The sequence below is a fragment of the Atractosteus spatula genome, chromosome 9 (genome assembly GCF_055471065.1).
Source record: "Atractosteus spatula isolate fAtrSpa1 chromosome 9, fAtrSpa1.hap1, whole genome shotgun sequence".
In the NCBI taxonomy this organism is placed as follows: domain Eukaryota; kingdom Metazoa; phylum Chordata; class Actinopteri; order Semionotiformes; family Lepisosteidae; genus Atractosteus; species Atractosteus spatula.
The window spans coordinates 38,554,558-38,568,773 of record NC_142714.1 but is presented as its reverse complement, the minus strand read 5'-3'; the positions used below and the strand labels follow the sequence as shown (position 1 = coordinate 38,568,773).

Here is a 14,216-nt window from a genome sequence, read left to right as displayed (position 1 = left end):
AACTAGGAAAGACATCAATTAAAGTGTAAAAATGAACAGTGATAGCTCAAAGTTATCTTCATATCTCTTCTGTATGTCTTAACCTTCTGAATGAAAAAAGCAGGCCTCTTTTGGCATTTGTGAAAAGGACTGCTAGTTTTTATTTTCTAGTAAAGAAAGTAGACAAGTATTTAAGATTTTGAAGTATCTTGTACATTACTTTGTAGACTTAGCTTCATTTATAGATGAAAACAACTTACCAATAGAAGACAAATTCTTCCCTGCATCTAGTTAGGCAGTGTATGTGTGTTTGTACTGTACATGTCTATAATTTTAAGATGGAAAACTCCATACTTCAGATTACTTCTTGTGTATATCAGTGTTTGGAAGTTAAGGAAGACTGTTTTAGGTGAATTGGTTAATGTTATGTCTTAGGAGTCTTTTGAAATAGACATGGCTTAAATTTCATTTAAGTAGAAATTAACACTTCTCACTGATGACATAAAAAATCCCATTTATGATCCCAATCATAGACAAGATTGCTAGTCATTTTTTCACTCCTTTGTTTCAGAAATAGGACCAAAACAACATAATTGCAATACTGATTGCTGTGGATTTTATTCATTTAAGTGTGCCATTATTTAAATTACAAGACCGTACAGGAGTAAGCACTAATCCAGTTTAGAAATTGTGTTGCCATCAGAGTAGCACAGTGGTGGTGATGTTTCACCATCACTTGAAAACTGACATTGAATAAGGAAAAACACTGTTTTGCAAAGTCTTTTTTGTCAGTGTTAGCATTCATGAACAGGAACATACAGTAATGTTAAACAATGTTTAAATTGGATAATTAACATGCAAGACATGCAGTTTCCAAGTGGATATCACAATATCATTCAAATAATAATACAAATAACGTTATAATAAATCATAAAAATTGTGTAATAATGATACAGCTACTACCTAGTGCAACCTAAATCATCACAGTGAAATATAGTGTGAGCAAAAACAGATAAAACAATTAGTTTACTCAATATAATTTCAGAATGTTCTGAAACCCGAACCTTGCTTTTAACTTCCTTCATTATTGAATACAGGTATATATGTAAAATAATCAGTGCATATGCTATTTCCTTACAAGGTACTCCAAGGTACTCCATTTTATTTATTTATACATACAGTATATAGTAGTCTTTTGGATTTGTATATTCTTCTTGTTCATTTAAGTCTTGGTCCCCTTTACATCCCTTTTACTATTTATTTTTCATAATATTTTTAAATATAACCCATTAAATTATTAGGCCATTGCTTTATAGACCTAATTTTGCTAGCTATAGTTGTGTATTGCATTTGCACTGAGCTTCCAACAAAACATCACAACAAAGTAGCTGTTCATGTAGACACTCATTCTCTCCTGATCCCCCATCTATTGTTTCTCAGTCTTCTTGTCTTACTGTGTCAGTTTTTCATTCTGCTGTGATGGAATTGTAAGACAAGGACATAAACTAAGTAACTAGTGTTAAAGATATACCTCGAAAAATATTATGTTGAGCTCCTCAAGAGGCTCAATCAGCAAAGGCCTTCAATCACAGAATCAATAGCTGACTGTAAGCAGGAGTCCCCAGCCAGGATCTCAGCTTATGACAAAATAGCGATTCCTGTGGCTCTGCAGGCATTCAGGGATGTCAGTGAGTGTTTTGGCGCTTCTCCATTCAACACTTACACCTTTGCAAGGCACCGTGAAGACTGCAATATGCAGAGGAGGAGCATGTTTGCCAATCCTTATTTTCCTCATGATTTACAACAGTTGCAGCTGTAAGTTTTAAATATTTGGCAATTCCATATTAGTTGGGCATAGAATAAAGTAAAATTGGTAATTTCTATTTAAAAATACAAGGAGGTAGACATTGGCCCTTATACAGTACCTTTGTTTCCCAGTCTACTATCTGTTTGATGACACAACATCAGATTTAGCTTCTGTACTCACAGCTGGACATTCCCAATTTTTATGAGGGAAACTAATGTCTCCCATGGTACTGAACTTTGCCTTTTTCCAGCCATTCTTATTTAATTACATAGTAAAGGTTTCATAAGGATGCTGTAGGATTTTGGCCTATAGCATCTTCCTAAATTTTTAGTGTCAATGCAATCTTTTTCAGATTCCTAAAAATATGGGATTTTGAGAGTTTTGAATTCACAGGTCAAGATAAAAGGTCATACACCTTTAACGACATTACAGGGTTTTCACATATTAATTGCATTGACTAATTAAAAAGAAATTCTAAATATGGTCCCTTGATGAATTGTGACATTTGATTGTGAGTGAGTTTTGCTTAAAACCTTAAATTCTGAATTCTAAAGTCAAAAACAAATTAAAAAGTGTAATGTGTTTCATGAAACTCAGCTAAAGTAGTGTGTTAAAGGTTCCATGTCCTAATTTGTCATGGAATAACACCCCTGCTTAGAAATTTAAATTCTTTGGAAATGTTCCCCATTTATCTATTACAGTATCAACCAAGGATTCCAAAATTGGGCAGCATGGTTGCACAACGGTTATCGTTGCTGCGTTGCAGTACTGGGGCCCTGCGTTCTATTCCGGACCTTGGGTACTATCTGTATGGAGATTGTATATTCTTCCCATGTTTGTGTGGTTTTTCACCAGGTGCTCCAGTTTACTACCATAGTTCAAAGACGTACTGGTAAGTTAATTGGCTTCTGGGAAGTTTGGCCTTGGTGTAAGCATTTGTGTTTGTGTCTGTGTGGACCCTGCAATGAACTGGCATCCCATCCAGGATGTATCTTGCCTTGCTCCATTTGCTTGCTGGGATAGACTCTGGCTCCACAACCCTGGAGTGGTTAAAAGGATGGATGGATTACTGATTTGCAGTTAGTGTTTATGCATCTCAGCATTCACATGAATGGTTATGTAGTGTAGTATTGGCAGCAGAGATCTCTGTTACATAAGAAGGGTTACATATGAAAGGAGGCCATTTGACCTATCATGCTTCATTATTTGCCATTTTGTTTATCTAGGAATCTTATCTAGCTGTTTTATAAAGGATACTAGAGAAACAGCTTCAGCAAAGTTGCTTCTTGATTGGAGTCTGGAATGCATTCACACCTACAGTAGTTCTTACTGATGTCCTTGGATAATAGTTACACTGTTGGTCCTGAAGCAGATCTCTAGTTCAACTTTGTCAGTACCTTTCAGAATTTTGAAGTTGTATTAACTGTCCCAATAATCCTTCTTGTTTGATACCAAAGCAGTTCAGTTGCTTTAATTGAACTGATTCTAATGTACAATGCCCTTTGTGCAATGTGTCAATCCAATCTGCACACAGAATTCTGTGAAATTAGGTCTTACTAATGCATTTTATAATTTCATCATGAGTTCATGAGATAATTCTATACTTTCCACATTTTGACTTGTTCTTATTCGGTCAAAGGTTTATAACCCTTTGCACTTGCAAAGATTTGTCACAAATTTACTATTTAAAAATGACAAAAAATAGCAAATCATTTTGTAGATGTTTAGTTACCAATTAATGAACTACAGTAGTAAACCTACTGTATTTTATGGAGCATCATGAGCCGAGTATGAATATAGTTCTGTTTTCTCTTAGGGATCCTGGAATTCATTAGCCTGGCTGTTGGTTTGGTCAGTATCCGTGGTGTTGATGCCGGACTTTACCTTGGAATGAATGAGAGGGGCGAGCTCTATGGGTCGGTAAGTTTGATATATTGTATTTAGGAGGGGTTCTGCGGAGAACTGCATAGGTAATGTCTGACAACAATTCATTGCAGTTCAGGAATTTTCATGTCATGGTTTAAATTCCAGATTGGAAAAGGAGTGTGACTGACTCACTTCAAACTGAAAATTTACAGCTTCAATGATGCCATACTTTATATCACACTGAATACAGGAGTGACACTCTCAATAAAATAGTATCATACATTGTGCTTGGCCCATGTTGATACAGCCTTTTAAGTGATGTCTATTTTTCTTTCTACAGTTAATTAGAAGGTTGAAACCAATCTCTTATTTCATAAGCTGCTTTCCATATGTGACATATACCACCATAATCACAACGCTGCTAGTGCGTTACCTTAGTTCTCTCACATTTTAAGTGGTCTTTCACCTTTTGAACCCACCTCAGAAACCCTGTTTCACAGAGTTCATCTCTCAGGGAAGTCTACACAGTCACCTTCCTTGCTGTTTTTTTACTTCAACATACAAAAGCACTGGTGCATGTTAAACAAACCCCAGTTACACCCAGCTTCTTAATCAGTTGACACTAGAGAATTTAACTTAATTACATCCATGCCATCTATTAGCAATATTTAATTAAATTGTCACAGACTCTTGAGCATTTACCCTGGCTTTACTCACCCCACAACTACTTTACAAATTTCACTTCAGCAACTTCCAAATTCATCACCAGTCATCCAGCATTAGCAACCCTCAGATTCCCCCCACCCCAATCACTACGTTTTTCAGCTGATCCTGTTTGGCAAGAAACACTGCTCCCTGACACAGTAGCAGCCAGTTTGTGTTCACTCTAATCACACACTCAGACCATCTGTCTGCCCACAGATACAGTATTAAGACACAGGGAACAATTAGGGTTCAACCTATGTCATCTAGACTTCTATCTCTTGCCTTGGAGAAAAGATTGCACTGCAAAAGTGACAGGCAATGCCTAACCTATCATCTGTCAACCCCGATACAGATAGCCCATCCTGTTCCTTTGGAGTGCACTTAAGCTTATTTCAGCCTTCCAAAAAGTACCCAAACAAAAGTCACCTGTCCAGCTCATATGATGCACCTTAGTACAAACCTAAACTGTTTTTTCTTTCTGACTCATACAGACCTGTAAACTGGCTCAGTCCATTAATGAGAAGAATTCTTCCCATAGTCTAAGGTCTGTTGTTCTTATAAGCCTCTTCATACTGTAAGTCCAAAGAAGTGACTAAATCCACCCAGAGCCTATCCTGTCAGCTCGTTTCCATCATGGAAATTCACTCCCTCAGTGCTAATTACTCAATCAAACCAGGTGTGCCTCATTACAGAGTTTTTTCCATTAATAGTGGCTTTCTCACAAGTCACCTCTCACTGTGCGAACACACACCACATAGTGAGCAATGGTGTGGTGTGTCTTGTTCCTCTGATATGCCCCACAACAATTCACCAGTAAAACATAACAGGTGCTTTAGCTTTTCTGATTTTGTGATACAATGGGTCATTCTTAGATTTTTAATGGCTTTCACTAGGTGACAACAAGGATCCATAACACTTATTGCAGCTTTTTTGGTCTGAGTGATGTACAAGAGCACAGCAGAGGGCTCTCCTTACTACTCTCCCTGACCCCAAAGCATTCCACGAAAGACAGATTTGGAACAGGAACTGAGGTGGATTCCTGCAAAAACTGTTAAAAATGTCAAATTAAATGTCTTTAATTTACTTAAGTTCTTCTTATTTACTTGTTATATCCAATGTTGCATTTGTACAGTCTCTGTTCTCTCATCCAAATTCTTAATGATTTATAGATATGTAAACTGATTAGTGGGAGTGTGAGGGAGAGTTCTTGAATGGCACTCAGACAATGCAAACCACAGAAGTAACATCATTGGGGTTTCTCAGTGTCAGTTGATCCCTGAGATGTGCATTCCTGAAACATTTAGAACTGTACCAAGAACACTGTTTTCCATGAAAACACACCCATGAGTTATTTTTTCCCATAGTGTCCATAATTTATTTAATTTCCATAACGGATTTATTTTCAAAGTTCACTTTCGTGTCTTTGCTAAAAACAGAAATAATGCAGTACAGCATTTACAGGAGGCATGCTTTTCGTCTTGCCGTATTTTCATAAAGCAAACACATCGCAGGTCTTTGTCAGTTCGGCGTCTGTTTTGGGGGAAAGAATTACATAAGCAGGAATGAATTTGTAATAATCAAACCAATACCTCATATTGATTGCAAAAAAATAAGAAACATCCATTAAATAAACACGCACGTTGCTTTCTTTAACTTGAAGAGCAATCAATATTCTCTTTAACATGAGGAAAAGAGCAATCATGTTCTAAAGAAACCACCAGCACTGCCATAAATCACACAAAAGCAGCCTGTAATTAGTTTTTTTAAGTGTGAAATTATTGTGTTCATGTCTGACAAGTTGGCACCAGTCCAGGTTCTTTTCAGCATCAGTTGTTAAGTGGCAGTGTGAGGTGCTCTGCTCAATGTGTCAGAAGAAAGTGAAAACAAGAAAGGCCCCAGCAAACCTGAGCGTCATATTTCTGCTGAAGTCTTTAGCCTTCTGCTCATCTCTGTTTTTACAGCAGTATAAAAATTATCACAAGTTTTGGATCTCAGATCTAAAGAATCCACCAAACACTTACTGCATCACCTCATCTATTTGGTTTCACAGTAAGTTTTTCCACAGTGTTTAGTTTTGAAATAGTTCTTGCAGCCACCCCCTTGAATCGGCTTTTAGGGGTTATAATATGGGACTATTACTTGCTCTGTGTCTGTGGCAGACTTCTTTTTTTTTGAGTACTCTGAAATAATGTGTATAACGAATCCGTCCTTGAAGATGCAGTAGTGTGGGATATATAAAAATATGAAATGACTATTATAACAGTTAAAGAAATTTGAATTTGTGATTTTAGTGAGACAACATCATTACATAAACCACCCAGATTAGATATCTGTGGTTTTAGTGGCCATAAAATACTACAATGGTAGAAGATTTTACCATTTCCCATGGCATTTATATTATAGATCTTGACATCTCACCTGCTGAAGCCAGCATTAATAGTACATATTGTCCCATAAAACATAATGAGTTCATAGTTACAGAAAACATTTTGAAGGTCATTTTTTTCATGGTGGCTGTTGTTTTGGGTCACCTTTTACTGTGTTATCGTAAAAAACATAATCTAACTGATAATGCAGAAAGGAAGAGTAATATATTGTGGGGTTATTTCATGTATCTGTTTGTGATTACATTTTCCCTTCTATCGTGATGTTCTTGTGAAACCCACCAGACAGTCAAACACAATTTCAATTTCACCTCCAAGAAATTGTCACACAAGAAATAATAGTGAGATGTTACCTCTTTGCCACACTGTTTGTTCTTTTTCATTATGTACTGCCAAATTGAGAAGCGACACCACAAAAAGGAATACAACATACCTTTCCTGTTTTAAGGAGAGCCCATACTTTATATGAAAAAGTTGGGGGATAGTGCAAAGCAAGAAAAAATATGTTCATGCAATTGGGTCTTTTGGCAATGCAGTTGAAAGGGCAAGAGAGCCAATGATAAATAAAATGTTCTAGTTCAACACAAATGAAGCAAAAAGGTTCTCAGGGAAGGCTGAACGTTACATTACACATACACCTGAAATCAAGGCTCAACTGGACTGGTGAAGATGCCTGATTTGAGAGCAGAGCGCACTCTCATGATCTTGACATCCTGACTTAAAGTCTGGGATATTTCACTACCAGAATGTAATGGGGATTCCTTTGGCAGTGAGACACAATTGGCAATAGGGTTAGGAAAAATTTTCCAGATCTTTCTTTGTTCCTGTGACCTCAGGCTGCCTGTAGTGATGTCAGTGAGGAGATGTTGCTCCTGTAAAGGGTGCTGAAGCTCCTGTCTATCACAGTCGATCCTGAGGTGTGTCAGTAGATGAAAGGCTTGATGACTGAGTGGGTTAAAGGAACCTGCCTGTGCTTCCTCATTGTTCCTGTACAGGGGGTGTTGCTCTGGACTAAGATTTAAAGACACAATGATTCAAAACTGGGTGGGTATAACATAGAAAGTAATTCAGTAGTTTGGTCAAATTCTAATGAACTCAACAAGATGCATACAGAGGGACAGAAGATTTAATATTTTAATGTTTGGAGTTAACTTGCCTAGATAAGGAATAGAAGAAAAAAGTATGTGCTCCCCAAGATGAATGGCAGGGAGAGTTCAGAATGGAAGAGCATGCAATATCTCAGAAATAAATGCTCATTTTTATACCTTTGTACAGGATTCTTGCTTTGGTTAAGATACAGACTCATTTCATCACCAGCACTGTCACTATCAAATGGGTGTAAAACTAGAACACACATCTCTCAAACCCCCCAGATAACTTTATTTCCCAGACATGTAAAAAGCAACTTTTACTCTGCAAGGGGTTGAGAAAGGGATGTGCACTTAACATGATGGAGAATGATGCTTATGCAAAGTTGACTTTCTAAGGTTTTTACTTCTGAGAAAAAAACATGCTCTCCATTGTCTGAAAGTGGCTATAAAATAATGACGGTGTAAATCAAGAAGAAGACAAGAGTGGTATGGAAAAGAAAAAAATGAACTGATTATTTTTGTTATCTAAACATAGTTTTGGAAAACTGGCAGGACTTTGAAGCCAATTTTATACTGAAATAATAGCTGACCACTGACCATGGTGTGGTATTTGACACAGAACTACTACACACAAATGGCACTGTTATTCAGTAAAGTTAAGAGTTCAAATAATTATGTATACCTTGGTGCATAATGGTGAAATTGACTGTGACCCCAATATGTCTTACCAGGTCAAACACATGGTTACTCTCACACTCTTCTTTCCTTCATTGATGGTGTCTAGACTTAGTCAGCTTCTATCCATTCAGTAACGTGACTGACTGATGCAGTCTTTTACACAACTGAAGGCAGCTTGCACCTAATTAAAAGCGATCATATGTTTTTGTCAAAATACTGTAACACAACGGGGTTCAGGTGGGCGCAGGTCGGCCTACACAGGTTGGCCCCGCACCGTCGGGGACACGAACCCAGGCCTCCGGCGTCACTCAACAGGGACCCAGCTTGGTGAGCTAAAGAGAGATCTCTCCCCAGCCTAGCGGCTGTGGTCCTGCTATTACAGGGAAGGGCGGTGACGTCACCGCTCTGGTAAGCCGGCTCTTACACAGTGCCTGTCGGCCGTATGCGTTACAATACTAAAAAAGAAAAGGGATTAATAAAAACGCATCAAAAATCGCTGTTCAAATAATAATTTGTAACCATACTACATAATAGATAATCAAAAAGTTCAGACAAAGGACCAGTAGTTAATCCAATGCTCTGTTATAGGATTAACTCTAAATTGTTATGAGAAACATTTTAAAGGTCTAATTGGTTTATAATCTTTTTTCTTATTTTTTCTATCTTGAGCTCGCTCAGTATTTTCTGTCATTTTTTCTGATGTTTTTAAATAGTGTGCTGGGACTGTCCCCTTTGTGCTGCTCATTGTCAAACAAGCATGACAGAAAATGTGTTCTTGTCAGGTGGCCTGAGCAAAGATGATGGAACACAGATTTTCAGTTTTAGACACTCTATAGCAAAGGCCCAAGCCCTGTGATAGCTAGAGGTATCATAGTCAGGGAATGATGCTGGCATAAAGGTCAGAACATGAAGAACGCAGCATCCTTTAATCCACCATCACTAGATTCCAGCAGTTCCACCAACTGATAGGAACCTCAGAGACAGTCGGTGATGCAGAAGTAATTACTAACCAGCAACAATCTGAGGAATCCAATCTGCATATTATCAGCAATGGCTTTCAACATAGCTGGTCTGGGCTTCACTGAAGGAATATAAAGTTAATTGCAGTCATCAGACTGTTCCAATTTGCCAAGTTGGCTCCCACGCAGTGACAATCACAGCTCAAAATCCCTGGATGTAAGATTGTAGTTGATGATGTATGCACTATAGCAGAAGAATCATAATGCTTATAACAGGTTTGCAGATTTTCCCTCCAGCATTACTCTAAATGGAAAGGATCTGACCCTAATTGCCTATTTTCCTATTTTTTTGCTAGTTTTATTTCAATTTTTGGTGTTCACAAAAATAAGAAAATACGTTGCTTTCAAGTACAAAACTTTGAAAATTACAGTGTCAATTCACCTTAACCATTTAACATGCCAGTATTAGGTATAATATTCAGAATAGCCGATAGAGCTCAAGTCATGTGATGTAGAGGCTGTTTCTAATGCATGAAGGTACTACAGAGTAGTTTGGTTTCACAGATTACTTTGCTTGCACTGCTGCTAACTCCTTCAAGAATGAACAGTCAAGGAAATACATTTTTACTAACAATACAATGCTGGCATAGGTGATGAATTTACGTGTTCACACCGTAACACTGATTAAAAACCTGAAGATCATTTAGAATGTTAACTAAAAACAAGAGGTCAAACAGCAGAGGGTCAATTTGGAATTAACATTAAGCAAAACAATACTACCTGTACTTGCAGGAATCCTGACTGAGTGCAGGTCGGTTTGGGTATAGAAATGTAAAGGGATTTTAAGACATTAAAACCAGACATTTAAAAAAAAAGCTGCAAAAGGCTTTGCTGCAGTCTTCCTTTCTTTGTGAAAAACCTAACCCATGTTTGTAATAATAAGGACAAGGCATAAAAATGATACTGCATTTAATTGTGCACTTAAGTAAATGTTCTGTATGTAGACAAGATAGACAGTATTAAGGCAAGAAAACTGTTTATATGGACAGGTTTTTTTATTTCTTTTCACAATAAGAAAAGATTCAAAGTGCAATGTTCAACTACAAATAAAGTAAAATTAAGAATTGGTAAAATTACTGTTATGTATAGAAAGGTGACAAGTTGGAAAGAGACTGGATGACGTGAGAGCCAGGTGTAGACAGAGCACAGATAGTGCATTCCTTAGATCAGGAATGAGATCTGAAAAGTGCCACAAGAAATGGTATTGTTTTAAAATATTAAAGCACATAGAATATTCTGTACTTTTGACTCATATTCATCTGTTCATCTCAAATCTGAATTTCGTGAGTACAGTATACAGCAAAAATAGCAATTTTGACTTCACTGTCTAAATACTTATGGTAGACGCTGTACTGTATATAACATTTCCTACTGTACATATGTAGTAGCATTACAGGAAAGCAAGAAGGGTCTTTATCGTTTAACACCTCTTGCTCCCTGCCTAGGTTAGGGACTTTTCTAAAATAATTTTCTAACCCTGATCCTGTCTATCTCTTGCAGAAGAAGTTGACAGCAGAATGCGTGTTCAGGGAGCAGTTTGAAGAGAATTGGTACAACACATATGCTTCAACACTCTACAAGCACTCAGACACAGGGAGGTATTATTACGTTGCCTTAAACAAAGATGGCTCACCAAGAGAAGGAAACAGGACTAAGAGACATCAGAAGCTAACTCATTTTCTGCCAAGGCCAGTGGAGATTGAGAAGATACCCTTGGCTTACAGGGACCTGTTTCAATATAGGTGACAGGATTCCTCACACAGTGTGGAAGGGGCATGTTTTGAGAAAACCATGGCAGAGGAAGGTTTGAAGATCTCTTCTGTCCCTCATCTAGTTGTGTGTTTTGTATTTGTTTCTCCGTTATCAAAACGCATAATCATTAGTATGCACTACAAAGGTTATGAATATAAATGTGTGTTCCTGGATTTATTCATTTCAATTTCCTGTTACAAACTGCACTTCATAGTTAAGAAACTATTAATATTAATGCCAATAGTTGTCAAACAAACGTCTGCATTTGTTTTAGAGCAACTTGGCAGCTCATGTAACTTCATGTGAATATTTGAATCTTGCTCAGTCTTAAGGTGATCTCTCCCAGGTGTTATACTTTTTTCCTGAAGAACATCTCAAAAATAAGAAAAACCAAGATACTTTAATACCACATCAGATTGTTCCAGTTAGACATTTAAATGGTACAGTGTCAGATGACTTGATCCTAGATCAGGTGACTTACTTCTCAAGGCTGAAATCCATCTAAATTCTGCTTTCTTTATCTCTGTGTAGCAATTTTACAAATTTAGTTTGTAAAGACTGCTTTTAGTCCCTCATTTATAAGTGCCTTACAGACATAGCCAAGGAAAGATCTGTGGAAGAATAAAACACTTGCAAATATAACACCAGAAAGGATGAAAAGATAAGCACCTCTTGGTACTGTACAGCTGGGAGATATCATAGCTGACTGCCGAGTCTGCTGTTCTCAATCTAGCCCCTATGGTGTGGTTTTCCTTGTGTCAAACAAAGAGTTTTTAGTGGCTTTTGAGGTAGACTTAAAATGGTAATCTAGGGTCTGATAGAAAAATGGTCTTTAAACCCCTATATGAATGGTCCATCCAGGTTGGTCTTGTGGTAAATTACTAAGCCCCTAACAGGCACATTGTAACTGCTAGATGTGTAGCCATTCTGACGACACATAGATTGTTGTCAGTGCAGCCCGTCTAGCACATTTCATAAGACTGAAATACAGTATAACAGTGTACTGCTGACACACTGTAGGAAGCCTCTACCAAGTCTGAAAGACAGCAGTGGCTAGTCAAACACTTCCAGTACAGAATTCTATTCCCCAAAATGGTGTTAACTTTCTAACAAATAATTATCAGAATCAATTGAATATTTAAGAAACTGCAAGAACCAAGGGTCAGATTAAGTCAAAATGTCAACCCACCTGCTAGTCACAAAGTCTAATCCACTATACTTGGGCAGCAGTCCATTAGTTAAATACAAGAGCCTCTGACAAACAGAAACCTGCCATCAAGTAATGTGTTTAATATGTACAATTGGCAGGAGGATCCTGATAAAGACATAGATGGGGCCTATGCAATAGACTACAGAAACCTACAGTATGTTAGCAAATGATGGCTGGATGCCATCATTGATAACACAGATGGAATACACCTGGTGTCTGACAATTTAAGTAACGCGTTTGAATAAACTAATAAAAATGACGGAGGACTAGAAAAAGGAGTTCCCCAAACCCAACTTGGGTATTTCCCAGATCAGTTTTCCCAAAAGTGAGTCTTTCTTGCTAGAACTGGAAAACCTCCAGTACAAATCATTGGAAGACAAGCACCCATCTTTCTGACAATTAACAAAATACACTTAAAAGAAAAGCTGCTGCAATTAAGCTTCAGGCTGTTTCAGTTTTTTCAGACACAAAAAGCTATTGTTTTCCCTGCTGAGAGCAGTCGATAAGTATGTTATGTTGGCTTTTGAACTGAGAATGACTTGTAATGTTCCAGGTGTGGGGAACATTATTAAATTGTGAGCAAAGGTGGTGTATGTTTTGGATAAAACTATTTATGAGATGTACATTATATTTATTTTCTATATATTTATTTATTGAAAAGAAATTTATTTTGTAATGAACTTGAAAATTCAACAAAATGTATTCTACTGAAAGGACTAGATCTAAAAATAGTAATAAAAATGAATGAACGACAATAAAATTGTCCTGAAATATGAAACTCTGTGACTGACTTTTTGCTTTGAGAAGAATCACCTGTAATGATTAAAATTTGCTTGTGAGGAAACAGTCTTTTACAGTTTATCTCACCAGCATCAACACATTTTCTCTTTCACGTCTCTTATAAAACCAACAAGAAAGTACTCATCATGAAAACATGGTGTTGATCCATATGACTATCACTGAGAAAGCAAAGTGGTTTAACATGGAATTGCATTAAGATTCTTGATTCCTGTACTGGAATGATTTTTCATTGCTGTAACAACTGTGATACATTTGAGAGATGCTGCCCACCACCTCCTGGGTCTTCCTAGCTTGTGCTCTAATGTTCTAAGGAGATTGGATTCTGCTAGTACAAAAATGGATGTCCTTTTGTCACTAGGAAAAAAAATCTTCTTTTGCAGGCTTAATGTTACTATTCTACAAATCACAAAACACAGAAAAGGGAAAAAAAACATATTTCTGTGTTCTTTTAAAACAATATTCTCCCACAAAACAAACTCAATTGTTTCCTTTTCTCATCCAAAAACACCCACTTTTAATTCCAAATACCTAGTCTCAAACAGATACCTCATGCGGCATGCCACACTCTTATATACACTGAACACTTGACTTCTGTTAACAACACCTGTGCTCAATAAACTCAGGAAAAGTCTACAATTGGCCAAAATGTATTCTTTCTGATAAGCTCTACACAAGTTGATAATTTGTGATAAATCTCATATTCCTAATGAGGACATCATGACAGTTTGGCCATTTCAGAAAGGTTTTTCCTGTAGCTACTTTACTTGCAAAGCCTTATGATAGGAATTGTTATATCACGGTAGTAGTTCAGGTGGGTAGCTGCGTCAGCATGCGTAGGCTGCAAAGGAACAAGTAATAGGTTTATTCCATGCTGAAAAAAAGAAGAAAGAGAACACAACGTTTCGGCCGTCTCACACCTGAAGA

General features: G+C 37.2%; 1 protein-coding gene across 1 annotated transcript in view; it reads left to right on the top strand.

Moving 5' to 3' along the window:
* The window catches only part of fgf16 (fibroblast growth factor 16), a 16,498-nt gene extending 5,163 nt beyond the window's left edge, over positions 1 to 11,335 (top strand). Inside the window, exons 2-3 of the mRNA XM_088925454.1 lie at positions 3,603 to 3,706; positions 11,030 to 11,335. Coding sequence (XP_088781580.1) covers positions 3,603 to 3,706; positions 11,030 to 11,275 — 350 coding nt within the window. The 3' untranslated portion in view covers positions 11,276 to 11,335. The remainder of the gene's footprint in view (positions 1 to 3,602; positions 3,707 to 11,029) is intronic.
* The last annotated feature ends 2,881 nt before the right edge of the window (positions 11,336 to 14,216 follow it).